General features: G+C 44.7%; 2 protein-coding genes across 3 annotated transcripts in view; one reads left to right on the forward strand and one right to left on the reverse strand.

The window, feature by feature from the left end:
- elmo3 (engulfment and cell motility 3) overlaps positions 1-5,881 on the forward strand; it is a 118,744-nt gene extending 112,863 nt beyond the window's left edge. For both annotated transcript variants that reach the window (XM_078543980.1, XM_078543979.1), the window contains one exon: positions 1,073-5,881. In XM_078543980.1, coding sequence (XP_078400106.1) covers positions 1,073-1,285 — 213 coding nt within the window. In that variant the 3' untranslated portion in view covers positions 1,286-5,881. The remainder of the gene's footprint in view (positions 1-1,072) is intronic.
- A 5,655-nt stretch (positions 5,882-11,536) lies between these two features.
- fbxl9 (F-box and leucine rich repeat protein) overlaps positions 11,537-26,915 on the reverse strand; it is a 37,156-nt gene continuing 21,777 nt past the window's right edge. Inside the window, exons 5-7 of the mRNA XM_078544768.1 lie at positions 24,575-24,715; positions 13,037-13,254; positions 11,537-11,720 (exon numbers count right to left, since the gene is read on the reverse strand). Coding sequence (XP_078400894.1) covers positions 11,537-11,720; positions 13,037-13,254; positions 24,575-24,715 — 543 coding nt within the window. The remainder of the gene's footprint in view (positions 11,721-13,036; positions 13,255-24,574; positions 24,716-26,915) is intronic.

Raw genomic sequence — 26,915 nt, forward strand, 5'->3', positions numbered from 1 at the left:
TTCAGAGAGCTCAGTGGAAGCGCTCAGCAGCACCCACGCTGACGTTGCCACCCGCCCCCACCCCAGCAGCGCTGAGCTTTTCAGCACATGTTTCATGCTGGCTGGCTGTTAATTGGGCAGCCAGCGTGAAATCACAGCCGGGGGGCCGCTTCCCGTCCGCTCCCAGGCCCGCCGAGCGAAAAATTCAGGCCATAGAGTACAAAAGCAAGGAGGTTATGCTAAACTTTTCGAAAACACTGGTTAGGCCCCAGATAGAGTATTGTGCACAATTCTGGGCACTGCACTGTAGAAAGAATGCCAAGGCCCTTGAGAGAATGAAGATGAGATTTACTAGAACAGTACCAAGGATGAGAGATTTCAGAGACATGGAGAGAATGGAGAAGCCGGGATTGATCCCCTTAGAGCAGCAAAGGCTAAGAGGAGATTTAGTAGAGGTGTTCCAAACTATCTGGAGTTTTGATAGAGTAAATGACAGAAAAGAAATGAAAGAATTTGCATGTTGCATGACCTCAGCACATCCCAAACACACTTTACAGCCAATGAAAGTCTTTCAAAGTGTAGTGACTGTTGTCATGTAGAAAATGCTATAATGTTGTGATGAAGAGAAACTGTTTGCACTGAAAGGAAGGTTGATAACCAGAGCATTCAGATTTCAGTTAATGGGCAAATGAACTGGAGGGGTCGGGGGGTGTGTGGCAGGATAAGGAGAATGTTTTCTTTTCTGCACAGCGAGTTCTTGTGATCGGGAATGCACTGCCTGAAAGGGTGGAAGCAGATTCAATAATAACTTTCAAAAATAAATTGGATAAATACTTGCAGGGAAACAATTTATAGGGCTTTCAGGGAAGTGGAACTAATTGAATAGCTCTTTCAAAGAGCCAGCACAAGCACCTGGGGCCAAATGGTCTTTTGTACCAAACAATTCAATGAAGTCCTCACCATCTAGTTAGTTATTTGGTTAACAGGTTAAGCCCTGCTCAGTTCTGAAATGTCCTTTTCAAAAATGACCTGAACTTTCCTTATTTATTGACAGTGTTTTATTTCTCTCTCGCTCTCTCTCTCTCCGCCCCAGTTCTGTCTCTGGACTGATGGCCTGAATGTCCTGCTGGGCAAGGAGCTGAACAGCGAGCAGACCAAGAGTGAGCTGGAGATCCTGCTCTCCATGGAGGTCAAACTGCGTCTTCTGGATCTGGAGAACATCCCCATCCCAGATGCTGCTCCGCCGGTCCCCAGTGCACCCAGTAATTACAACTTCTGCTATGACTTCAGCCACACTGAGCACTGATTGGATCAGAGTGGAATCATATTGAAATGTGCCAGCGCTTCCTCGGGTTTGGGGGCTGGGAAGGGGATGTTGTGGGTTTTATACAGTGCATGTACAAAATAGGTTTTATACACAGACAGTGACTCAAGTACTTTCATGTGCAATATTCTAAAAGAGAGAAAGGTACTCACGAGAGGATGCTGTGGTGTACACGTTAGCTGGCAAAAGCCTAGGAGATGAGAGCCCTGATGCTCTGAGGAATTTTGGGTGCTGGTCAGCTCACAAGAACTGATTGATCCCCAAGAGAGGGGGAAATCAGAATGCTCAGATAAGAAAGAATCAGAAAATGGCGGCAACATTCAGTAGACTCAGGCAGCATCTGTGAAGAGGGGAAGTTAAGGGTGACATGTCGGACCTGTGACCTTTCACCCATCAAAGGTCATTGACCTGCGATGTTAATCCTATGCTTCTCTCTCCATAAGTGTTCCAAGAGGGGGTCAGGGAGATTGTGAAGCTGAGATCATTTGTAGCAGCCAACCTTTAATTCTGGCGCAGGGTGAGAGTGAGTGTTGGCAGATTACATTAACATGGTTATCCTTGACCATTTATAGACAGCCCCCACCCTCACCCTAACTACATCTTCCACCCATTCAACCATGGCCATTGACAGCCGACTTCAACTGCCAGAGCCTCATCCAGGTACAGGCCCCGCTGTGGGTCAGGGACAGAGCTGGTATTGACTGCTATTCTTCTCAGTTTCTCCATCCACAGAACAAGGCAGGACTATTTCATATAACATGTGAAAGGACCTCCTTTTAAAAGTTGCCTACCTGCTGGCATTGAGACATTGCCCATTAGTGCCCTGAATTTTGCCTAGGGCTGGGGTGGGAGGCAGTACGATTTTGGCAATGAATTGAAGGCATCAGGGGGTGGGGGGGCCCCCTTCCTGGAACCAGCAGCTTAGGCTTTTGTCAAGGTCGCCTGGCAAAAACCACAAACTCGCCCACCTATTGACCAATGGTACCCACTCAAGGGGTAGAATTTCCTGCAGGAGGCATAAGTGGGAAGTTCCACACGTTTTACCAATTGTTAATTTACTCTTAGATTTTCTGTCGATCTCATTAGCCTGTGGCAGAATAAGCCATGGTAACATTCCCTGCCTTCCCCACGGTGAAATGAATATCACAGTAGGGGCAATGAGCAAGTGAACCAAATGTGAAACCCTGACATTTTTATTCAGTCGTGGGATGTGGGCATCTCTGGCTTGGCCTAACTGTCCCCTTGAGAAGATGGTGCTGAGCTGCCTTCTTGAACTGCTGCAGTCCATGTGGTGTAGGTGCACCCACAGTGCTGTTAGGAAGGGAGATCCAGGATTTTGACCCAGTGACTGTGAAGGAATGGAGATATATTTCCAAGTCAGAATGGTGAGTGGCTTGGAGGGGAACTTCCAAGTGGTGGTGTTCCCATCTATCTGCTGCCCTTATCCTAGATGATAGGGGTTGTGGGTTTGGAAGGTGCTGTCTAAGGAACCTTAGTGAGTTCCTGTAGTGTGCATAGCGGATTGTTCAGTTGAACTATGAAGCTGAGAGGGGTCTATTCCAGTGGGCTGTCGGTAGTTGTATATGGTCTCAAACGAAAGTCAGTGTTGGAGGAATACAACTTGCTCGCTGTTATGACATTGTTTACTTGGTTTTGTGTTGGGTGTGGTTCGGTGACAGATTTGAGCCAATCTTCAGCTTCCTCCTTTTGGGTAATGATAGAGCCTGGGGTAGCAGCAAGTCATGCAGGACTGAAGGGTCTGCGCTGACTTAATTGATCTCGACTGGGGATTGTATTTGGGCCACTATGAGCATACATACGAGTTAGGGACAGGAGTAGGCCATTCGGCCCCTCGAGCCTGCTCCGCCATGCAATAAGATCATGGCTGATCTGATTGTAATGTCAACTCCACATTCCCGCTTCCCCAGATAACTTTTCACCCCCTTGCTTATCAAGAATCTATCTACCACTGCCTTAAAAATACCATTGGCCTCAACCAACCCTAAGGTCTGGGTGGGCTGGGAGGGAAGGGGTACAAGACTGTGTCAGGGAGTCCTGCTCCTGATCGGTGCCTGTCTTCAAATGGTGGAAGGTGTGCATGTGAGGTATGTCCAGGAGAAAACAAAATTTAACAACACTGTGCACTTACTGCAGTGGTTTAAGAGGAAAACCATCTTCTCATGGGAAATTAGGGACTGGCAATAAATGCCAGGCTTGCCAGCAACATCCACATCCTGAGAACGAACAACAAAGAAAAACAATGGAGCTCAAATGTGATGTCCTCCACAGTTCAATACATTGTACCACCAGCACCCCAAAGCCATAATCCCAGTATGAATCAGCGAGAAAGAGGGAAGGAGAAAATCAGTGTTCTTAGAGTGCACGGAGAGTAGAACACGAAGGAGAGTAGAACATGGGAAAACGTAAGAAAATATTCCCTTTATCCATTTAGATTTAATCTGCTTCAGATAGTTGTTAAAATGCACAACGAGGTGCAAATTTAAGGTATTGCCAACTCTAACCTTCGTGCAGAACTTTATCTTGTGATTTTTTTTTACCCAGCACTATGATGATGGTATGTCGAGGGCTGTGCCCGGGTGTTAACTGGTCCAGTATCGATACTTGGTCAGTTGCAATGGTGCCAGGGAGGGCTTCGACCAGGGAGACTAGTCACCTCAGTTACACCACTTAGGCCAAGATTCGAGATCTGCACTCATTATTTCTGCAAACTTTGTTTGTTAATGCATCAAACTGTCTAGGTCAGGAAGGCCCTGGGCTCTATCCCTGTGTCTGTGCTCAGTTTGCTGGGATTCATCAGGTGCAAAGGGCCACAAATGGCCTCATTGTCCACTGAGCTATAAAGACGGAGTTTAAGCTCTTGAATTGGTGTCTAGTGATTTTTACTGAGAAGTGGTGTGTGTCTGTGTTTGGATATTAGGTAAAAACAAGATTGTGCTCATCTCTGATGCCTTTCACAGTTGAATAGCTGGCTGAAGGGCTACTTGGATGAAATACCAGCTAAACTAAGCGGTGCCTCTAATCAGAGGGGTAGGGGGCTGGGAATTGGGCACGTGAGAGCCATTTTGCTCTTGGAGGCTTGGAACACCTCCACGGAGAAAGGGACAGTGCAATTTTTAAACAAAGCAGTGCAGCTCCCTTATGTTTAGTTCACCATTGTTATTTGCTATAGGTGATGGTAAACCTTCAAAGGCATAGCAAAGCAATGGTATTCGGTTTCCACTGAAACAAGGGGAACATCGGGACAGGAGTAACCCATTCAACTGGAGCATGTCTGATCTGTACCTTTAACTCCATTTACCCACCTTTTCTTCATATCCCTGATACCCTTCTCTTTTGGGGTGCGTGGTGTTGGGAAGAGCTCCAGATTTCCCCAGCCTGTGTGAAAAATGCTTCCTGACTTTACAACTAAGTGGCCTGGCTCTAATGTTAAAATGATGTTCCTCTCGTTCTTCAGAAGAACAAGTTTCCCTGTATCTACCCTATCAAATCCTTCTAAAGTTCTAAAAACAGTCAGATTACTTGTCAATCTTTGATATTCAAGGCAACATAAGCCAAGTTTATGCAACCAATATGTGTAAATTAACCCTCTAAGCCTGGTTTCATTCTGGTGGAGCTGCACTGTACTGCCTAAAGGAATAATACCTGACTTGATCTTTCCCAAAATATTTGATGAAGTGTGGAACTGTGGAGGTGTTTTGTGTGTGCTAAATATTGCACAGAGTTCTTATCGGGTGACAGGGTTACTTTGAGTGCAAGGTGATGTACAAAGATAGCACTTTTCATGGTCACTGGACATCTCAAAGTGCTTAGAACCAATGGAGCACTTTTGAAGTATAGTCACTGTTGTAATGTAGGAAACGCAGCATCCATTTTGTGCACAGCAAGCTCCCACAAACAGCCATGTGGTAAATGATAGCAGGAAGAACTTCCCTGCTCTTCTTCAAAATAGCACTATGGAATCTTTAACATCCACCTGAGGGAACAGAGGGGACCTCAGTTTAACAGTTCAATGACACCTGCAGCACTCAGTACCGCACTGGAGAGTTAGCCTGGATTATGCATTCAAGCCTCTGGAGGGGGTGTTGCACCTGCTCACCACTTGTGTGGGTGCGTGTGTGTAAGCAGGGAGCGTGCGGCGATTAAATAGCGAGCCGACGCTCGCTAGCTAGGCTGCTGCATGGAGAAGGGCTGATTGGGTGAGTGTGCAAAAGGCCATCTGCAGCCCCTGGAGCTGTGAGTCAGGGCCAATGAGATGGATGGTGACAGCAGAATAGGGAACTGTCAGAAATGGATTGTGGTACCAAACAAGGTGAGCAGCCCGATACATGTCTGTAAGGAAATGCAATGCAGTCTCGCAATGGCAAGAGGCTGTTACTGTGGCTAATCCTCACCCTCTGCCAATTGTAACCGGTACCAATCACTGACACATTGTGTACAGCCACAGACATACACTGGATCAAGCTAGAAGAGCCGGTACTGGTTAATTTATTTACAATGACACTACTGCTGTGGGTTTTTTTGTACACATATATATATTAAAAAAAGACTTAACATGTTTTGTAAGAAAATGGTCTGGTTTTTCTGCTGTGAAATGAGTATCCATCAACAGCTCTTACACTGCATTAGCCATCTAGCTTAGTACTGATTCATAATAAAAGATCGCTCTACTACTGTGCTGCTTCTTTTATGGGTCACATTCAGGGTCACAGTAAACCTCTTGCAGTGATTGATGTTATTGTTGTGTTTGGTTGGCAGTGGGATGAACCCTCTGCCAACTTTGTATAATTCCGGATGGTTGCACCCACTGCCTCCACCCTCCCCCCTCTCCCCCCCCCCCTCCCCCCCCTCCCCCTCCCCCCCCCCTCCCCCCCTCCCCCCTCCCCCCTTCCCCCCCCCTTCTCCCCCTCCCCCCCCTCCCCCCTCCCCCCTCCCCTCCCCCCCCCTCCCCTCCCCTCTCCCCCCCCTCCCCCCCTCCCCTCCCCCCCTCCCTCCCCCTCTCCCCTCCCCCTCCCCCCCCTTCTCCCCCTCCCCCCCCTCCCTCCCCTCCCCCCCCTTCCCTCCCCCCCCTTCTCCCCCTCCCCCTCCTTCTCCCCCTCCCCTCCCCCCCCTTCTCCCCCTCCCCCTCCCCCCCCTTCTCCCCCTCCCCTCCCCCCCCTTCTCCCCCTCCCCCTCCCCCCCCTTCTCCCCCTCCCCTCCCCCCCCTTCTCCCCCTCCCCCTCCCCCTCCCCCCCTTCTCTTCTGCTTAGCATTTGTGTCTAACTTCTCAGCTCCCTGATCCTTCAATCGCCACCTTACTCTTGGATTAGTATTGCTCCCTATTGAGATGGACACCTGGAAACAGTAATGGCTGTGCCATTACTATAATGTAACCAGTAGTATCATTATGCAAAAGAATGACCTCCCATCTTTGAAGATGAATTACGAGAATTCCTTAAACAAATAAAAGAACCATATCCTTGAAGTGGGCTGTGATGGGTTTCACACTCTTGAAAGAATTATTGGGGTCCACTGTCAGGATCTGTGCATTATGGTCTCCTTTGCGAATCTTGCCTTCCGGTAATTATGGAAGGCCGTTAAGCTCTAACTGGCTCTCGACTACGTTGCAGCACCTCAGTGAAATTTGAGCTCCAATCCGCCATTGAAGAACAATAGTGAGAGGCCACTTACATGGCAGTTACAACAATGAATTGTTCAACACCGTGTACACCAAGGCCAAAAACTCCAGAGAGTAAACGCAGGAATGTGAGCGAGAGAGAGAGAGAAAAAGAGACTGCTCTCTGACCTACGTCGTAAACGCCACAATTTTAAAATTTATATCCTTGTGTTCAAATTCCACCATGGCTTTACCCCACCCTATTTCTGAAACCCACTCCATCCCATGGATCTCTGCTTGTTTACCTGCTTTCAATGTCTAAAGGGGCTCACCGGGCTGCACAAAATGCAAACACAATTTGAAAAGTGGCCATGCAGCCTGTTACATGCTTGTGGGTAAGAATGAGACATATTCCCATCACCTGCTATGCAGTGTGTCCCCCAACAGTCCATTCACTTCATGCACGGAAAGGGTTGACTCAAGTCATCCTACCAGCTGATTATATAGGCAGTCCTCGACTTTACGACGTTCGAGTTATGATGAACGGCACTTACAATGTTTATAAACTGACACCGTTTTGATTTTCCCACATTGGTTTTGACTTTATGACACTACGCCAGCGGACAAATGTTCATACAGGCACATTGACATTCTGCGCTGCCCATCTCCCTCTCTCAAGACGCTCAGTTGCTGTTCCGACACCGTTAGTACAGTACTGTGCTATAATTTCTATATGTATATTTAGCTTGTGGTTTTTTTATGTCAACATGATTGCTATTTACAATATAAATACATTAATGTTGCTATATTACTCATCTATAATTGATTGCACACTGGGTTATTTTGGGGAAAATAGGGTATCGGACCTTGGTTCAGGAACCAATTCCCCATTTATAACATTCATCTTATCGGAAAATTGGTTCTGAATTACGACATTTCGACTTAAGACAGTTTACAGGAACCAATTGTGTCATAAATCTGAGGATCGCCTGTATCAGCACACACACCATGGAAAAACTGTCCATTAATAGCAGTAGAGGAGCGAATTATTCATCACAGCTGGAAATGCAGACTGGTATTAGTTGCTAACATGGTTAACAGAGAGCCACCAGGCTCTGGGAGAGTGGCACAGGTTTGAGGACAAGTGGCACAGGCTGGTTTCTTGGGCTGCATGGTTGAAAATTCTTTTTCAGTATAGGTGCAGCATTAACCGGTTTCTGAGCAGCCAGAAGCAGGGAACATCAGCCTCAGCACAACTCAACATGAAGAACTGGACTAACGAGTGCACGATAAGTAACTCTGAAATGTAGCTTTGAATTTACACAACAGGACAACAGCACAAGCTACTCAGTGTCAATTCCCTATCCTGAAGGCACTGACTGTTATTCGGTACAGGTGCTCTTCCCCAGGGGTCTAAATAAAGGACCTTTGACAGGTTAAATATCCAACCAAATATTAGGAAGACTAAGGCTGTTCTATTCAGTCCCTGCCACAAACTATGCTTCCCTAGACACCAGTTCCAGCCCTCTCCCTGGCAGCGGTCTGAGGCTGAATCAGTCTATTCCGGCCACACATCTGTGCCATCATTAAGACTGCCTAATTCCACCTCAATTACATCACCACTGCCTCACTCATCTGCTCCTGAAAACCTCATCCATGCCTTTGTTACCTCTAAATTTAACCATTCCAACGCATTCCTATCTTCCACATTACATTACCAAGCTCATCCAAAACTCTGCGGCCCATGTCTTAACTTGCATCCAAGTCCCATTTACCCATTAGCCATTACTTGCTGACCTGCACTGGCTCCCAGTTTAATAACACCTTTATTGTAAAATTCTCATCTTGGTTTTCAAATCCCTTCATGGCCTCGCCCTATCTCTAGACTCCTGTCATAACCCTCCAAGTGCATCTCCTGGCAATGGACAGGGATAAGCAGCAGAAACCTGGGATGATTTTTATCTGCCTAACCCAAAGGCCAATTGTAGAGCTGAGTGCATGATCAGCTAATGCAGCACAGGCTTCCTTTAACTGAGCCACCAAGGGAACTCCAGCCTGCTTTCTGCAGTTAGGTCACAATTTTAAAAATTGACTCACCGTATATGGGAAAAACTGCCCATCCTTAAGTGCCCATCCCTAATTGCCCTTGGGAAGGTGGTGGTGAGCTGCCTTCTTGAACCACTGCAGTCTATGTGGTATAGGTGCACCCACAGTGCTGTTAGGAAGGGAGTTCCAGGATTTGGACCCAGCAACAGTGAAAGAACAGTGAATATAGTTCCAAGTTAGGGTGGTGTGTGGCTTGGAGGTGAACCGGAAGCTGGTGGTGTTCCTGTTCACCTGCTGCCTTTGTCCTTTAGGTTTGGGAGGTGCTGTTAAAGGTATCTTTTGAGCTGTTGAGTTTATTACAAATACAACTATCAGGAAAGGAGCAACAGCTGATACAATACAGTGCTTCACAGCTGCATCTCATCCTTCATAAAACAAGCCAAAATGCTATAACAAAACATTTCAGATAACGAGTTTTATTTAAATAAAATAGATTATTCAAATGAAGTGACCCATGGGCAAAAAGGGATTTAAAAGCAGCCCCAACTTTGAATTGGCACAGTCAAGCCTTTTAAAAATAAAATTCAATTTCCCATTGAGAACAGAACAGAAGCAAACATTCTGCAGGATTTAACTGTTGAATATAATCCTATTAAAACTTTAAATAGCAGGCAAGGATACAACTTTTCACAGTGCTGAATCCCGCCAAACATAGCTGCTAACAAATTTGTAATGCAAACCAAAATATATACTGAGCCAGGCGCCCAGCAGCAGGAGAAACTCATGACACTAAATAAAATGCAAGTTTTAAACATTACAAATACCACTGGTTGTATTTAGAAAACAGCTGATTTTAAACCATTTTTCTCAACACTGACTCCTGTGGGATGTAGCTTCTGGCTGCCTATTGACCTCCAATAACTTCCCTAAGTGGCTATTCTCCATTTATAGCTAGCCAGCCAGTCAGCAATTTGACTACATGCAGCAGCACAGAATTCCTTTCCTCACCCAACACAGAGGAATTGACCGGTCAGCAAACAGTAACTCTAACTAAAAATTCCTGGTATCTGTACACTGGGATCAATTTGTAACATCCATACTCTACCCTGGCAGAGTTCAGACTCTGCAGAGGGTGCAAATTGAATCTTAAGCAATGCAACTCAGTCACCCATTTCCTTTACCAACTGAGCCAAGGCAGGGAGTTGGGCCAAGAAATTGGCTTTAATCTCAGAGGTGTCTTGAGGTGGGCTTGGCTGCTTATCAGAAACTTACAGCAGATTTTAGTAAGAAGTGCCGTCCGTCATAGTACCGAATGTTTCTGAAGTCTGGTCCATCAAGTCTGGCTTTACAACATGTGAAGGAAGGGATGGATACTCATACAGCAACTGGGGCAGTGGGGGCTCGGTTTCACATTGAGAATCCAGGGTCTGTTAAGCTCCTCTTTAGAGGCCCAATGCAATATATAAAACTTCAACAGATCATAAGACTGCTTTTCAAAAATATAACTCTATTGCTGAACTTGCTCAAAGAAAATCCTTTGCTGGGCATTTCAAAAAGAATTCTCCTTTTGCTATCCTCCCCATTTCCCTCCTCTGCTGGACACGGCGATGTGTGTCAGTGTACAGCACCATCTCTGCTGGACACAGCGATGTGTGTCAGTGTACAGCACCACCTCTGCTGGACACAGCAATGGGTGGCAGGGTACAGCACCCATCTCTGCTGGACACGGCAATGGGTGGCAGGGTTAATGTCCATCAGGAGCTGCAGCCCTCCAGCCAACTCACCATTCTTCCAGTAAGAATGAAAAAAACTGAAAGCTATGAGGGAAGCAGTCAGGAGCCATGAAGTAATGGATTTGGCAGTTAAGGTGAGGTCATGTCTGAGGTCAGGTTTTTTCTATGTAGAAAAAGAGTTGTTGTGTAGGGTCATATCAGCCCTGGGGTGGGGAAGAGAATAAGGGAGAAAATGAAAAGCCAGACAACCAGCCCCTGCTTACTCCCACATAAATCCTGGTGGCAATGCATGTGCGAACGTAGGGCAGCATGCAGATTGGGTACAGTCAGGACACCCTCCAGAGTTGAACAGCCTACCGGCAGGTTATCATGTGGAACCACATGTGGCACTGTAACCTGGTAAGGAAATCAGTACATTCAGAAGGGGTGGGAAGAAAATTGGAGAGTGAAATAAATAAAATGTGCCTGGGAGTGATTACAATCATTTCTTGGAGCATGTTAGAGATGTCAAAAGGGCTCTTTCACATAGGGTATCAACACAGGAAAGCCTGATCACAGTGTACACCTTCAGAACAGAAGAAAGATCCCAAGGTTTTAGTGCAAGACACTGATTTCTCACTATGCTCCACATAAGCCTCCTCGCATTTTACTTCATCAAACCCATGTATGTTAAATTAACTGCAGCAATACATTAGCTGCACCAGAAGCCAAACTACAGAGCTGAGTCTTGAGTTATTAGATGTAAACGCATGAGCCACAGCACTAAGTCAACGTTTTAGAGCCTGGTTTCAGCTGCTAGGCGATTCTCAGCTATGTCCTTCAGGGTCCACATCTACCTTGTCATCCAGTTTCATTCAAGGAGTCCGAGACATAGGTCCGCTCCCCCAAGTACTTAGCCTTAATGCTGGTTAGTCTGGGATGAAACAACTGGAGTCGTTCGATGTCAGCGATCGTCAGCCCGTTGCACATGGAGACATCCAGACTCCTCAGCCACTTGCACTCCTGCATGAGGACTTCCAGTGCCCTGGGGAAGAGAAACTGTGTCGGAAATATAGCAATCACAGGTACAGAATTACACTGAATTTTACAGCACAGAAACAGGTCTCAACAGGTCCAAACCTGTGTTTATGAATCGGGCAAGCCTCCTCCCACCCACATCCAATTTCCAGAAAATCCTATTTTTCCCTCGTGTTTAGTCAGGTTTCCCCATATACATCCATGCTATCTGCCTCAACTATTCCATATTGCAGCTCATTTTCACTATTCTCTGGTTAAAGAAGTCTCTCCCGAATTCCTGACTGGATTTATGAGTGATTATCTTATATTTATGACCCATAGTTTTAGACTGACCCACAAGTGGAAACAGGCAGACGAAAAAGAATTATAATTTCTCCCCACACTCCCTCTGGGGTTCAGTCCCAGTGGCCCTAGCAGCTCTCCAGTGATCCCGTGATCATTGTGCAGATATTTTGTCTCACATTACAGATTATTTGGCCCAGAGGCGGGAGAGGGAGAGGGGAAAAGGAGGAGACACCATCCTGTCCTCACATAAGAAAGAAGGCTTGGGATCAGCAGCAAGCACCATGGATAATTTTTGCCTTCTTGACTTAGTAATGCTGAGGCAAACTGCAGCACCCTTACTGTCATCCCGGCTGTCATTGGCTGACTCGGCACGGACTGCAACTGAATCTGTAACTTTCCTGAGCTACTTATCCAAGAGGCTAGGAAATGTTGTTGTGTAGGATGTAGAAATTACAATGTTGAAGAAACAGACTGTTTAAAAGGAAGCAATTAAAATATTTGCATTTCTCTAGCATCTTTCTTGGCCTTAGGACATCCCAAAGTACTTCACAGCCAATGAAGTCCTTTTGAAGTGTTGTCACTGTTACTATGTAGGAAATGCAGCAGCCACACTGTGCACAGCAAGCTCTCACAAACAAAATAATGATCAGATAATTGTTTTTATGTGACGAAGGTTGACGAATAAATATTTCTCAAAACACCAGGGAGAATTCCCCTGCTCTGCTTGCATCCATCGGAGAGGTTCAATGTCCCATCCGAACAGCAGCACCTCTGACAGTACAGTACTCCCTCAATAGTGTTTTGGAAGTGTCAGCTTAGATTTTGTGCTCAAGGCTCTAGAGTTGAGCCTGAACCCACAACGTCCTGTCTCAGAGACAAGCATGCTAACCACTAGGCCACAGCTGACCCCTTTGTCCTGTACACCCCATGGCCTTTGTACACCAGGTCATCCAGAATATGACATAAATGGAGTCAAAACTCAATTCGGACATGGCAGAATCTCAAATACTTCATTTTACCTTAAAGCAAGTTACTTACTGGTTGGTGATCTTATCACAGCAGGAGATTTCGAGATTTGTCAGCCTCTTCATGTGGCTTGCGGCAGCAATCATCCCTTGGTCAGTCAGTTGACCACAGTGGTTGAGGGCCAGTCCCTCCAGGCTACGGCAGTGCGCTGCAATGGAGACAACACTCTCATCTGTTATCTCGCGGACCATGCTCAGTGTCAAGGTCTTTAGCTCCTGAAAGCGGATTTCCTAGAGGAGCAATTCAAAAAGAGCTCATGTCAGACCAGATAAAATCCTTCTTTCAGTTAAGGTCACACATCTTTCCCCAACTTGCTCCCAGCCTTTCCCAGTGTATGCAATAACTGGAGAGGAGATATATATCCAGGTGCCTGCCTTCAGGCTTCTCCTCAGCTACATACTAAACATACAAAGGTCACCTGGCAATTATGACACAATGGAAGTCTTTTTATATTTGCTATGATTTATTGGATTCTCTGACGCTGGTCATGGTATGCATGTCACTCTCTTCATTACACTATCCCACACCGCTATAACCTGCTTCTGCCAGAAATAAAAGGATCTGTACTAATTAAGTAAATGGGCTAAGGAATGCCAGCTTGGTTTGGATGTGGGTAAATGTAAGGTAACGCATATACTGAGAGAAAACAAAGAAAGCATTTACACAATAAAGCAAAGGTTCAAAGGAGAAGAATAGATAATTCTGAGTGTGTTTCAGGTTAATGGAAGTCATTGACACAAATTCAAAGGAATTAGATTAGAAATCAATGGGTTATCCTAACCCGATACAGGACATGAACAAGGCCACATTTAGAATACGGTACACTCTACCAGTGAAAGAAGAACTGATACAATGGATAAACATCGGAGAAGAACAGGGGCAATTCCAGCATTTTGCTATAAATCACCAAAAAAACTCAGAAGTAGCACCAGTTTGGAGTTATGGCGAAACATTGATCTTTGATCCCTCCATTGTACCTATGACACAGAAATCATATTATGCCAGTGTTTGAGCAAACATCTGTAATAAGCGTTTGCAGCTCGAGGAACTTTGGATCTGAGTTGAGGAGCTGCAGTCTGAGCTGCAGACATTACGCCACATCAGGGGTGGGGGAAAGTTACCTGGACACTTTGCTCCAGGAGGCGGTCACACCCCTCAGGTTAGGTAATTCGAATTTTGTCTGTGATCAGGGACAGGAGGGTGTGGCTGCAGGTGAAGAGGTTTGGGGACCCAGGGAGTAGTGTTCGAGGAGCCTCAGCCCCTGCAATTGTCCAACAGTTATGAGGTTCTTGCAAGCTGTGTGGACAAGAACAGGGACTGCAGGGAGGATGAGCAAACTGACCACAGCCCCATGATACATGGAGCCATTCAAGTGGGGGGATGAAATAGTGACGTGGTAGTAGAAGGGGACAGTATAATTAGGAGATAGACACTGTTCTCTGCAGCCATGAACATGAGTCCCGAAGGCTGTGTTGCCTGCCTGGTGCCAGGGTTAAGGACATCTCCTCGGGGCTGGAAAGGAACTTGGAATGGGAGGGGAGGGATCCAGTTGTTGTCATCCACGTTGGTACCAACGACATTGATGGGACTAGAAAGGATTTTGAACTTTTGAAAGAATTTGAACAGTTAGGAGCTAAATTAAAAAGCAGAACCTCCAAGGTAATAATCTTAGGATTGCTACCTGAGCCATGGGCAAACTGGCATAGGGTAAATAAAGACATGGAGTTAAATGTGTGGCTCAGTGATTGGTGTGGGAGGAATGGGTTTCAGTTCATGGGGCACTGGCACCAGAACTGGGGTAGAAGGGAGCTGTTCTGGTGGGACAGGCTTCACTTGAACCGTGCTGGGACCAGTGTCCTGACGACCCTAATAACTAGGGCTGTAGAGAGGGCTTTAAACTAAATAGAAAGGGGGAGCAGTCTGGAGAGGTGATACATAGGCTTACAAAGCAAAAGGATATGGTAGCGTTGCAGGGCAGCTATTTAGGCAATGATACCCAGAGTGTGACAGGAAGGGACAGTGTCCAAACATAAAAAAACAACAGCAAATAGGGTCAAAGGTAGAAAAAATGATAAAAAGACAAAATTAATGGCTCTTGACTTAAATGCATGTAGTATTCGGAACAAAATAAATGAATTAACATGGGTATAATCTTATAGCCATTATGGAGACATGGTTACAAGGAGATCAAACCTGGGAACTAAATATTCAAGGCTATGTGAACTTTTCAAAAGGGCAGGCAGGAAGTAAAGGGTGGTGGAATAGCCTTCTGAGTACGAGATGGAATAAGTACGATAGCAAGAAATGATCTTGAATCGGAAGATGTAGAATCCATATGGGTGTACATATCCATATATGTATAAGAAATAACATGGGGAAGAAGACACTGGTGGGAGTAGTCTATAGGCCCCCTAACAGTAGCTATGAGTCATAGAGTTATACAGCACAGAAACAGGCTCTTCGGCCCTTTGTGTCCATGCCAGCCATCAAGCACATATCTATTCTAATCCCATTTTCAAGCACTTGGCCCATGGCCCTGTATGCTATGGCATTTGAAGTGCTCATCTAAATACTTCCTAATACTTCTATGCTGTAGGACAGAAAATAAATCAGGAGATAATGAGGACATGTAAAAAAGGCAGTGCATTAATCATGGGTGACTTTAATCTTCATGTAGATTGGGAAAATCAAATTGGCAGAGGTAGCCATGAGCTAGAATTCATAGAGTGTTTTTGGGGCAGTTTCCTAGAACAATATGTTGTGGATCTAACCAGGCTATTTTGGATCTGGTAATGTGTGATGAGGTAGGTTTAATAAATGATCTCAGAGTAAAAGATCCCCTAGAAAACAGTGACTATAATATGGGGGAATTTAGCATTCAGTTTGAACTTGGGTCAGAAATAACTCTGCTAAACCTAAATAAGGGTAATTACAAAGGAATGAGGGCAGAGTTGGCTGGAGTGGACTGGGAAAGGGTTTTAGCAGAAAAGGCGGTTGATGAACAATGGCAGACGTTTAAGAAAATAGTTCATGACTCACAACAAAGATATATCCCAGTGAGGAAGAAGGATTCTAGGAAGGGGTTAAATCAACCATGGTTAACCAAGGAAGTTATGGAGTGCATCAAATTGAAAGAAAAAACATTCAATGTGGCAAAGATTAGTGGTAAGCCAGACGATTGGGAAAGTTTTAAAAACCAACAGATGACGACCAAAAAATTAATAAAGAGGGAGAAAATAAACTTTGAGGGTAAATTAGCAAGTAATATAAAAATGGACAGCAAGTGCTTCTTTAACTATATAAAAAGGAAGACTGAGGCCAAAGTGAAATAGAAAAATGAGGCTGGTGAAATAATAATGGGGAACCAGGAAATGGCAGAGGAGTTGAATAAATACTTTGCATCAATCTTCACGGTAGGAGACACTAACAGCATTCCAAAAATACTAAATAATAAAGGGGCAAAAGTAGGGGAGGAAATAAATGCAATAATTTTATCACTAGAGAAAAAGTACTAGGGAAACTAATGGGGCCAAAGGCCGATAAACCCATTGGGCTTGATGGGTTGCATCCTAGGATATTAATCTTCCAAGAATCCTTAGATTCTGGAAAAGTCCCAGAGGATTGGAAAACTGCCAATGTAACATCCTCATTCAAAAAGGGAGATAAAAAACAGGTAACTTATAGGCCAGTTAGCTTAACATCTGTCATTAGGAAAATGTTAGTCTATTATAAAGGTGTAATAGCAGAGCATTTAGAAATGCATAATAAAATCAAGCAGAGTCAGCATGGCTTCATTAAATTTATTAGAATTCTTTGAGGAGGTAACAAGCAGGGTAGATAAAGGGGAACCAGTAGATGTAATATATTTGGATTTCCAAAAGGCGCTCGTTAAGGTACCGCACATAAGGCTACTTAATAAGATAAGAGCCCATAGCGTTGGGGTAGTATATTAGCATGGATAGAGGATTGGCTAACAAATAGAAGACAGAGCACTGGGATAAGGGGTCATTTTCAAGATGGCAACCTGTAACTAGTGGAATGCCACAGGGACTTGGATGAGGGAAGTGAATGTACTATCGCTAAGTTTGCGAATGACACAAAAATAGGTGGGAAGGCAAGTGGTGACGATGAAACAAAGAGTCTACAGAGGGATATAGACAGGTTAAGCAATGGGCAAAAACTTGGCAGATGGAATATAATGTGGGAAAATGTGAGGTTATGCACTTTGGCAGGAAGAATAGAGAACTGAATATTATTTAAATGGAGAAAGAATGCAGAAAGCTACAGCACAGAGGAATTTGGGGGTCCTTGTGCATGAATCCCAAAAAGCTAGCATATAGGTTCAACAGGTAATAGGGAAGGCAAATGGAATGTTGGCCTTTATTTCAAAGGCAATGGAGTATAAGAACAGGAAAGTCTTGCTAAAACTATACAAGGCACTAGTTAGACCACACCTAGAATCTGTGAACAGTTTTCGTCTCCTTATTTAAGGAAAGATGTATTGGTATTGGAGGCAGTCCAGAGAAGGTTCACTCGGTTGAACCTGGGTATGGAGGGATTTTCTTATGAGGAGAGGTTGAGTAGGTTGGGCCTGTACTCATTGGAGTATAGAAGAATAAGAGGCAATCTTATTGAAACATATAAGATTCTTAGGGGGCTTGACAACCTGAGAGGTTGTTTTCCCATGTAGGAGAGTCTAGGACCAGAGGGCATAATCTCAGAGTAAGGGGTCGCCCATTTAAGACAGAGATGAGGAGGAATTTCTTCTCTCAAGGAGTAGTTAATCTGTGGAATTCTTTACCACAGAGGGCTGTAGAAGCTAGGTCATTAGTATATTCAAGGCTGAGATAGACAAATTTTTAATCAGTAAGAGAATCAAAGGTAATGGGGAAAAGGCAGGAAAGTAGAGTTGAGGATTATCAGATCAGCCATGATCTCATTGAATGGCAGAGCAGGCTCGATGGACCAAATGGCCTACTTCTGCTCCTACGTCTTATGGTCTGTACTTCAATCTTATGATGTAGAGGACATGTACCCAAATACTGTACAACTTTAAAATTCAAGACAGACTAGAATAGTGAGCTCATGGAATAGACCTGTAGCAAAATCAGTGACTGCTCTGCAATTAACTTCATCAAGAATGAGCTGGTTCAGCTCTTGGTTAGAATTAGGACATGAATGAGAAGTCCAAATATTGAATGGAACACAATGATGTATTCACTATTGGCACTATGGAAATGTCTGGAAGGAGTAGTTAGCCAGCTGAATAGCCAGAGAAAATGTAGATGAATATTGGAAAGCTTAGTCAAAGCCAGGACTGTGCAGACTCCTTCTCCAGGTCTAGTAGGCAAGGTAAAATATCAGATAAAGGTCCTATTGTAGACCTTATGAAAAGATGCCAGTTTGGAACCCTCCAGTAACTCTCATTCTCTGCACAGGGTTCCCAAATTTTCAGTCCATACTGACCTCAGTCAGGAGGCCTGCAACTGGCTTATGCACAAAGGAAAATTGGACTGGTTTCCCAACCCTGGGGTGGAATTTTCCGAACCAAAGACCAAGTGCGGCGGCAGCAGCGGGAATATTGGAGTGTTTCCCGCTGGGTGGTTGGGGGGGTGGGGGGGTTCCATGCCAGATCGGTCGCTTTTCAGCTCATTATTTATACATAAATGACTAGCTTGTCAAATGAGGCAGGGCTGGGATTCATCCTCATGGAGTCGAAGCTCCTGCCGCCATATTTAAGTGGCACCCACCCACACATCCACTCTCTGCAGCCCAGAACTTGTTGTGAAGAGTAATGGCCCTGGGAAAAGCAAGCCCTCAGCACCCAAGTTCAGCAAGAAGTGCCTGAAGACTCCTCCAGGTAGTCCAGGACCAGCAGGAGGTCCTCTACCCCAAAGATGGCAGCATGCGGTCCACCAGCCCTCATCTTGCCGCTTGGGAGCAGGTCGCCAAGGAGATCATCATCTTTGGACCTCAGAAGAAAACCATACTACAGTGCACAAAAAGGATGAATGAGCTCATTCACTCCACCAGGGTAAGTCAACCTTCTCCTCGCTCTCAACTGTCACTCACATAAGGCCTTCAGGCATTTGCAGGGTTACAGTCCACAGGGATCTCACACACTACTAGTAGAACATCGCCACTGATTCTCTCACACACACTTTAACAACATCATTTCTTGTCACATCCTGCACAGGTTGCATCTTCAACCCTTACATAAAACTACTCAGCACACACAGAAGGCAGGCATGCTTACCATCTGCTTGCATCCACCCTGTCACAGTCTATCCATCTGTCTTTATGCAGGACAAGATCGCCCACAAGAGGGAGAGATCCCAGACAGGTGGTGGATGCCAAAATTCAGGCCACTCACCCACTTTGAGCAGCAGTTGGCAGAGCTCACTGCTGAAGACAGAGACCATTCCAGTGCCAAAGGTGAGATAGGCATCTCCCAATAAGCCAGTGAGGGTCTATCAGTAGTCATCGCCTACTCGCCGAGACAGTGCTATTTATTGTAGATGACTTTCTAGTCAATCACTAATTATCTACTCTCTCTTATAGCCACCAGCAAGAGCCACCGGGAAACTGCCAACTAACCCATCAGCCCCAGCTCCCAGGGCACCTTGGATGGTTCCTTGGCCAGTCACTGTTTCGCCTGCACCCTCCACCAGCAAAGAGACACGCACTTCGGTGGGTCCCAGTTCTAGAGCAGGCTCGGAGTCACCATCTGGTGAGCACAGCACAGAAACATGCCCACAGCAGGCAGAGGCAGTGACAGCCAATGTCTCCGAAACTCAGAGGACTGCTGGAGACCAGGCCCCTGCTGAGTCCGAGTCCGATGACAAGCCTCTGGAATCAGCCCTCAGAGATGTTGGAGCTCCAAAGACAGGCAGGGAAACAGCAGGCAAGGTTGTCAGAGGCTGTCGCCAGAATAGGACGAAGGATGGAGGAAGCCTTCCACATTCTGTCTGATGTTGTGGCTCTGACATGTAAGCGCATCAAGGGCATCATTGGAAGGGTGGCGACCGCCAAGGAGACCCTGGTCCAGCAGTTTATGCCTGGTGTGTGCTCGGGCCTGCACACCATCACTGTAGCCATGTGTGGGATCCATCAGTGGCTAGGGGCACCTCGGCCTCCCTCCAGAGTCCCTCTCCTCAGGGAGTCAAGAGGGAACCCTCGGGCACCCACAGGAAGGAGCATCAGCCGGGCACCCCGGGGGAATCCACCCTGGCCTCTCCTAGGGTGCCCAGCCAATCCAAATCCCATCTGCCTGGGAACCCAGCACCCCAGCTGCTCAGGCTGAGGAGTATGCACCTACCCTACAGAAGACCCCAATCAGGTCAGGGCCCTCTGGGCTTCGGCGCTCTAGAGGGCACCCACCAAGGTTATCTCAGACAACAGGGAAAGCAGTCAACAGGCTGCCTCCACCTCTGCTACAGTTGTCAGGGATACACCTAGATGTGGTGATAACATTAGGAAAATTAAGTCCTGAGAGCACAATGGTGGCACAGATGTTCACTCACTGTACGTACTTGGAACATGTGTAAATATATTTTGTTTTTCTGTCTCAAGGTCAGATCTAGTGAATGGCTCCTCCATCTGATGCAATGCTCCAAGGTCATCCAAGTGTAACAGATGCCTCCCCTCCTCACTTATCTCCCATTGTGTCCCTCATGTCTGTGCTGTCTCACTCAACCTCAGCTCAGTAAGTTGCCTTTATGTCCACAAAAGTGATATGAATAAAGCCAGTTGCTCTATCAACATGGCGATTGGACAATTCATATGTAAGACTAGCATCAGAGGGTCATATAATGTGGCCTCAGAATATAGATCTTGCAGTTCTGTTTATTATCCTGCTGCTGCTGCACTGAGGTCTGTTGTCTGTGGATATTGTAGGTTTTAAAGGCACCTCACATTGTCATCATTCCAACCAGGTACACTTTTCAATGGCCTCCATGTAATGTCTGTCAGGTTTGGGCGTGGGTTACAGTTTAAGTGACAGTCAGGGACCTTAGCCTTCCATGGGGGCCTGCAGCATTACATTGTTACCACGTTTACAGCTAAACATTACCCCTATAATAGTTCTCTCTCTCCACCTGCATAATGCAGAGCAATGGACCTAATTAGAACTTGGTGAGTCTTGAAATGTTTGCTAGACGGCCATGACAATGCGAGGTTATAGGTGTGTGCCTAGCCTCATGATGCTAGCCTGTTACATGGGAGGATGCTGGTTTGCACCTAATGTCTGGCTAATGTGGTTTGACAGAATACCTGTGCTATGGGGAGGGGGTGGCATAGTGGTATTGTCACTGGACTAGTATTCCAGAGACCCGTGGTAATGCTCTGGGGACCAGGAATTCAATAAAAATCTGGAATTAAAAGTCTGACCATTGCCGATTGTCATGAAAACACAACTGGTTCACTAATGTCCTTACTTGGTCTGGCCTACATGTGACTCCAGGCCCACAGCCAGATTATACCAGTGTGCGTGAGATACCCTGCAAGCTCGTATTACTCTCAAATCTTGAGTCACTCAGGTGCCACCGATCAAAGTAAACCACATTTCCTCTTTATTCACATTGCATGTTACTTCCTCAAAGAACTCTACTATATCAGTCAAACATGATTTCCCTTTCAGAAAACCATGTTGACTCTGCCTGATTAAGATTGTCTAAGTGCCCTGCTTTAACCTCCTTAATAATAGGTTCTAGCATTTTCCCCATGACAGATGTTAAACTAACTGGCCTGCAGTTTCCTGCTTTCTCCCTCCCTCCTTTCTTCAATAGAGGAAATAAATTTGCTATTTTCCAATCTGTTGGGGCCTTTCCAGAATCTAGGGAACTTTGGAAAATTAAAACCAATGCATCTACAATCTCAGCAGCCACTTCTTTTACAACCCTAGGATGAAGTCTATCAGGGCCTGGGCACTTATCAGCCTTTAGTTCTAATAATTTTCTCAGCACCCTTTCCCTGGTAATTGTAATTGTTTTAAGTTCCTCCCTCCCTTTCACCTCTTGATTTACAATTATTTCTGGATTGCTATTTGTATCCTCTAAAACAAATATAGAAAATATCTGTTCAATGCATCCGCCATTTCCTTATTTTCCATTAATTCCTCAGACTTGCTCTCCAGATGACCCACGCTCACTTCAGTAACCCTTTTCCTTTTTAAATACCTGCAGAAACTCTTACTATCTGTTTTTATATTTCTAGCTAGTTTTCTCTCACACTCAACTTATCCCTAACTTTTTTTTTTATCATTCTTTTCCGATTTTTATGTTCTGTCCAATCTTTTGACCTGTCACTAATCTTCTCAGAATTGTACACTTTCTCTTTCAATTTGATACTAACTTTAATTTCCTTAGTTAGCTACGAATGATGCATTCTTCTCCTATAGTCTTTCTTTCTCTCAGGAATGTATCTTTGCTAAGTGTTATGAAATGTTTCCACTGCATCTCTATTGACCTACCCCTTGGCCCAATTTCCCAGTTCACTTTAGTCAGCTCTGTCTTCATAACCTTATAACTGCCTTTATTCGAGTTTAAAACACTAGTCTTAGACCCACTCTTCTCTCCCTCAACCTGAATGCAAAATTCAATGTTATGATCATTGCTACCTTGGGGCTCCTATGAGGTCATTAATTAATCCTGTCTCACTGCATATTACCAGGTCTAGAATAGTCTACTCTCTGGTTGGCTCTAGAACATGCTGCTCTAAGAAACTGTCCTGAAAACACTATAAACTCATCTTCCACGCTATCTTTGCCAATCTTGATTCGCCCAATCTATAGATAGGTTAAAATCATCCATGATTATTGCCGGACCTTTCTCACAAGCCATTATTTCTTCCCGTATATCCCATCGTACAGTGTGGTTACTCTTAGGGGACCTATAAAACTACTCCTACAAGTGGCTTCTTACCTTTGCTGCTTCTTATCTCTACCCAAACTGGATTCTACATCTACATCTTGATCTCCAGAACTAAGGTCATCTCTCTCTATTGTACTGTCATCCTTAATTAACAGAGCTACCCCACCACCTTCTCCTAGCTTCCTGTCCTTCTGAAATGTCCTGTACCCTTGAATATTCAGGTCCCAGCCTTTGTCATCTTGCAGCCATGTCTCTAATGGCTGTCAGATCATATATATTTATTTCTATTTGAGCCGACAATTCATCTATTTTGTTATAAATGCTACGCACATTCAGCTACAGAACCTTTAGTTCTGTCTTTTTACTATTTTTGTAACCTCTGGCCTTATCTGTTGGTAATCTCTTAAGTTTGTACACTCTGTCCTTCTCTGCCATGCTCTGATTATCATCACCCTTATTGCTACTTTGCTCTCATTCTCAGTAAGGGGAATCAACATGTAAGATGCTACAGAGTATTTCCCATCAATCCAGTTGTAGATGAGTTGGACGCATGTTCTTTAGGAACATACGGCTGAGACTCCTTGAAAATGTAAGTTTTAGATCAAACAGCTCCCTTCTAATTTTATATACTTTTAGTAAGTAATCAGCCATAGCCCACAAGGGACAATAGGCATCCGTTATATATAGCTTGAGGGGCACCACTCCAAGCGTGGGGCAAGGCATGGAGGCAGGTCTCCATGAAGCACAGAAAAGGAAGTCAAGATGTTGGAGAGAGCGCACAAACCTCAAAACAACTCATCTACTCAATCTTTCAAGCACCGTCTGACCTGCATGTGGCAGAATCTTTGGGTCACACATTGGACTTGCCAGCCATTTCAGAACTGGAGTGAAAGCAAGTCATCTTCGATCCCAAGGGACTGCCTTGGAAGACTCAGCACTGACCAGCATTTGAGGTTGGGTCTTTTTGGTTTCTAGAATTCAGTACAACACCACCAGGTGCTACTTTTAAACTTTATATACTTTTATATAGGCCAGCAGCTGAAATATTTGTATCTGGTTCTGGCCACCACCCTTGAGGAAAGTCATCAAGGCCTATGAGAGAATGCAGAGAAGATCTACTGGAATGGTACCTGGGATGAGAGACTCCAATTTATGTGGAGAGACTGGTGAAGCTTGCATTGTTCTCCTTAGAGCAGAGAAGGTTAAGGGGAGATTTAATAGAGTTATTCAAAACCAAGAAAACTTTTGTGAGTATATGGGGAGAAATTGTTTGCACTAGCAGGAGGGTTGGTGAGCAAAGCTTTAAGATAACAGGTAAAAGAAGCAGGGGGAAGACGAGGAGAATTTTTTTTTGTTACACAGCAAGCTTTGATCCAGAATGCACAGCCCAACAGAGTGGTGGAAGCAGATTCAATAATAACTTTCAAGAGAATTGGATATGTACAGGTACTTGAAAAGTAAAAGTTTGCAGGGCTGTGAAAAAGATTAAGGGATTGGGACTAATCAGGTAGGTTTTTCAAACAGCCAGCACAGGTATGATAGGCTGAATGGCCTTCCCTGTTGCAAGATTCCCTGATTGTATGCTTGTAGGGGTAATTATTTTATCAACTCTATTCCATTCTCCAGTGTAAGGCCTACGCAGATGTACACCACAGCCTCAACAGTGCCCTGCATGGAGTACCCTGGTTATGCTGGTATCTGTTAGTTTTGTACATGCAGTCAAACAGAGCTCCTTAAGACATGTCAATGCTCTAAGCGAAGCTCCTTCTTTCTCTTTGGACGGCTCCATGTCAGATTCGGTTATGATCTGGGGCTTTTCATCCTGATATTTGGGAGGAACAAAAAAAATTCCAGTTAGCAAAGGTCCTGCTAAACTTTGGCTCATTATCACCCTAGAAAGGGGAAAAAGTAATAATATGTTGAGCTGTGTCATTCCTGTAAGTTTCATTCAATCAGCACATTCAAACAGGTAAAGAATACATAGAATTACACAATATTTACAGCTGAGGAACCAGGCCATTCGGCCAAACAGGCTTATACCAGTGTTCATTCTCCATGCAAGCCAAAACTGCTTCACCTCACCCTATCCACATAATCTTCTATTCCTTTCTCCCTCATGTACATATCTAGCTTCCTCATCTATGTTACTCACCTCAACCACCTCCTTTTGGTAGCAAGATCCACATTCCAACCACTATTATTATTTCTAGCAATAAAATTCCCATATTAATACACAACCCTGTAATCCGAGAAATTTTGCAGCCAGGGTACATAAATTCTGTGACAGATTTAATTCGGGTTTAAAGAGCTTAGTGGTGAGCTGCTGGTCAGTGTGCATAATATGTCGTTCATCTCATAGTGGCTGACCACTACCCCCATCCTTGAAAGTTACTGCAGGGTTAGCTTTCGTGAGCTGTTGCAGATTTGTTAGTTTTATGAATAAGTAGCTGTCCTAAAGGCAGCCATTACCCAGAAAGGACTGTTGTTACGATCCTCTTGGAGACCAATAACATTTTTAAAAAAAGGAATCCAGTAGCCAACAAAGAAAATTGCTCGATTAGATTATACTTTTTAAAACTTTTACTGTAACAAGCCAGCTAAAATCAACACAATCCAAACATTAACGGGCAAGGCGTATTTCAAACAAAGTGGTAAATTTTGCTTTAAATAGTCAATACAAAGATACAACTCACGTAATTACAAGCACTTGCATTACTACCCGCACAAACATGGGACCACATGCAATCTCTCAGTCTTTCAACTCGACCTCCATTTTGTAGGATTTCTTACTTCCCATCCAATCATTTTGACCCTTGAGTCACATTCACCAGCAGCAGAATTCCATCTGAAATCCCCAGACATGGTGCATATCTACGAACCCTCTCTCACTTGGGTCATGGCAGTCTTAGTGGCACAGATCCTCAGAGATTGCCTTCTCTGACCCCTTTAAATGATCTGGTGGCCTCTGGCAACACTGAGACAGCAGCAATGGGTCTTGTCCGACCTATACTCTCTTGCCCTTCCTGTCTTCCACTCTCCGCTCTTTCCAACTGTATAACACACACAGTAGCACAGTCTCTGCTCCATTTTCAGATACCTGCTTCAATATCAGGTTCAGTTTGAACACTGCCAAGCAGAAAACTGTTCCATTCAGAAAGAAACTTGCTTCTTTCCTCTTTTTACACAAATTCTCAGTGTATTCTGAACTAAAAGACAAACACTGGCTTACCCAATCCCACTGCAATTAGCTTTCTATTTACTCTTTGCTTTCTAGCTGTTCATCCCCATGGTAACCCCAGATCACATGGACAGTTCTTGGAACCTAATGATGCCATAACCAGGAAACCAATTAACCTTCTTTCAGAATACTTCCCAGCCCACTTTGATCTTAAAGAGACATCATACAAAAAGAAAATATATGCTTCCCAAAGCACATGGATCATCACACCATTCAAAAAAAAATCACAGAATCGTTACAGCACAGGAGGCCATTCAGCCTGGCGTGTCTGTGCTGGCTCTCCAAATGACCAATGCACCTAGTGCCATTCCCCCACCTTCTTGTAATCATCCACATTCTTCCTTTTCAGAAAACAATACAATTCTCTCAGGGGTGGATAACAAAGCTCAAAGCCCTTGATTCATGTACCCATTTTAAACCACAAAAATTGGTGCATTTAACGTTGGAAGACCCATTAAATAAAGCAGAAAAGGAACTAAAATGCCTTAGGTTTACAAACTGATGGCAAAAAGAAAGATGTACAAAATCACAGATGTTTATCTTCTGTTTACTGTGATTGGTGGAATTATGAACTTATAGCTAAGAACATAAGAACAGAAGGAACAGCAGGAGTGCCCCTCAACCATGCTCTGACATTCAATAAGAGCATGGTAAGCTTCTGTCTCAACTCTACTTGCCTGCCTGCTCCCCATATCCCTTCGTTCCCTGAGAGATTAAAAAACTATGGATCTCTAACTTGAATATACTGGGCAATGGAACATTTACAACCCTTTCGGGTAGACAT

Source organism: Cetorhinus maximus, chromosome 6 (assembly GCF_964194155.1).
Source record: "Cetorhinus maximus chromosome 6, sCetMax3.hap1.1, whole genome shotgun sequence".
NCBI lineage: Eukaryota > Metazoa > Chordata > Chondrichthyes > Lamniformes > Cetorhinidae > Cetorhinus > Cetorhinus maximus.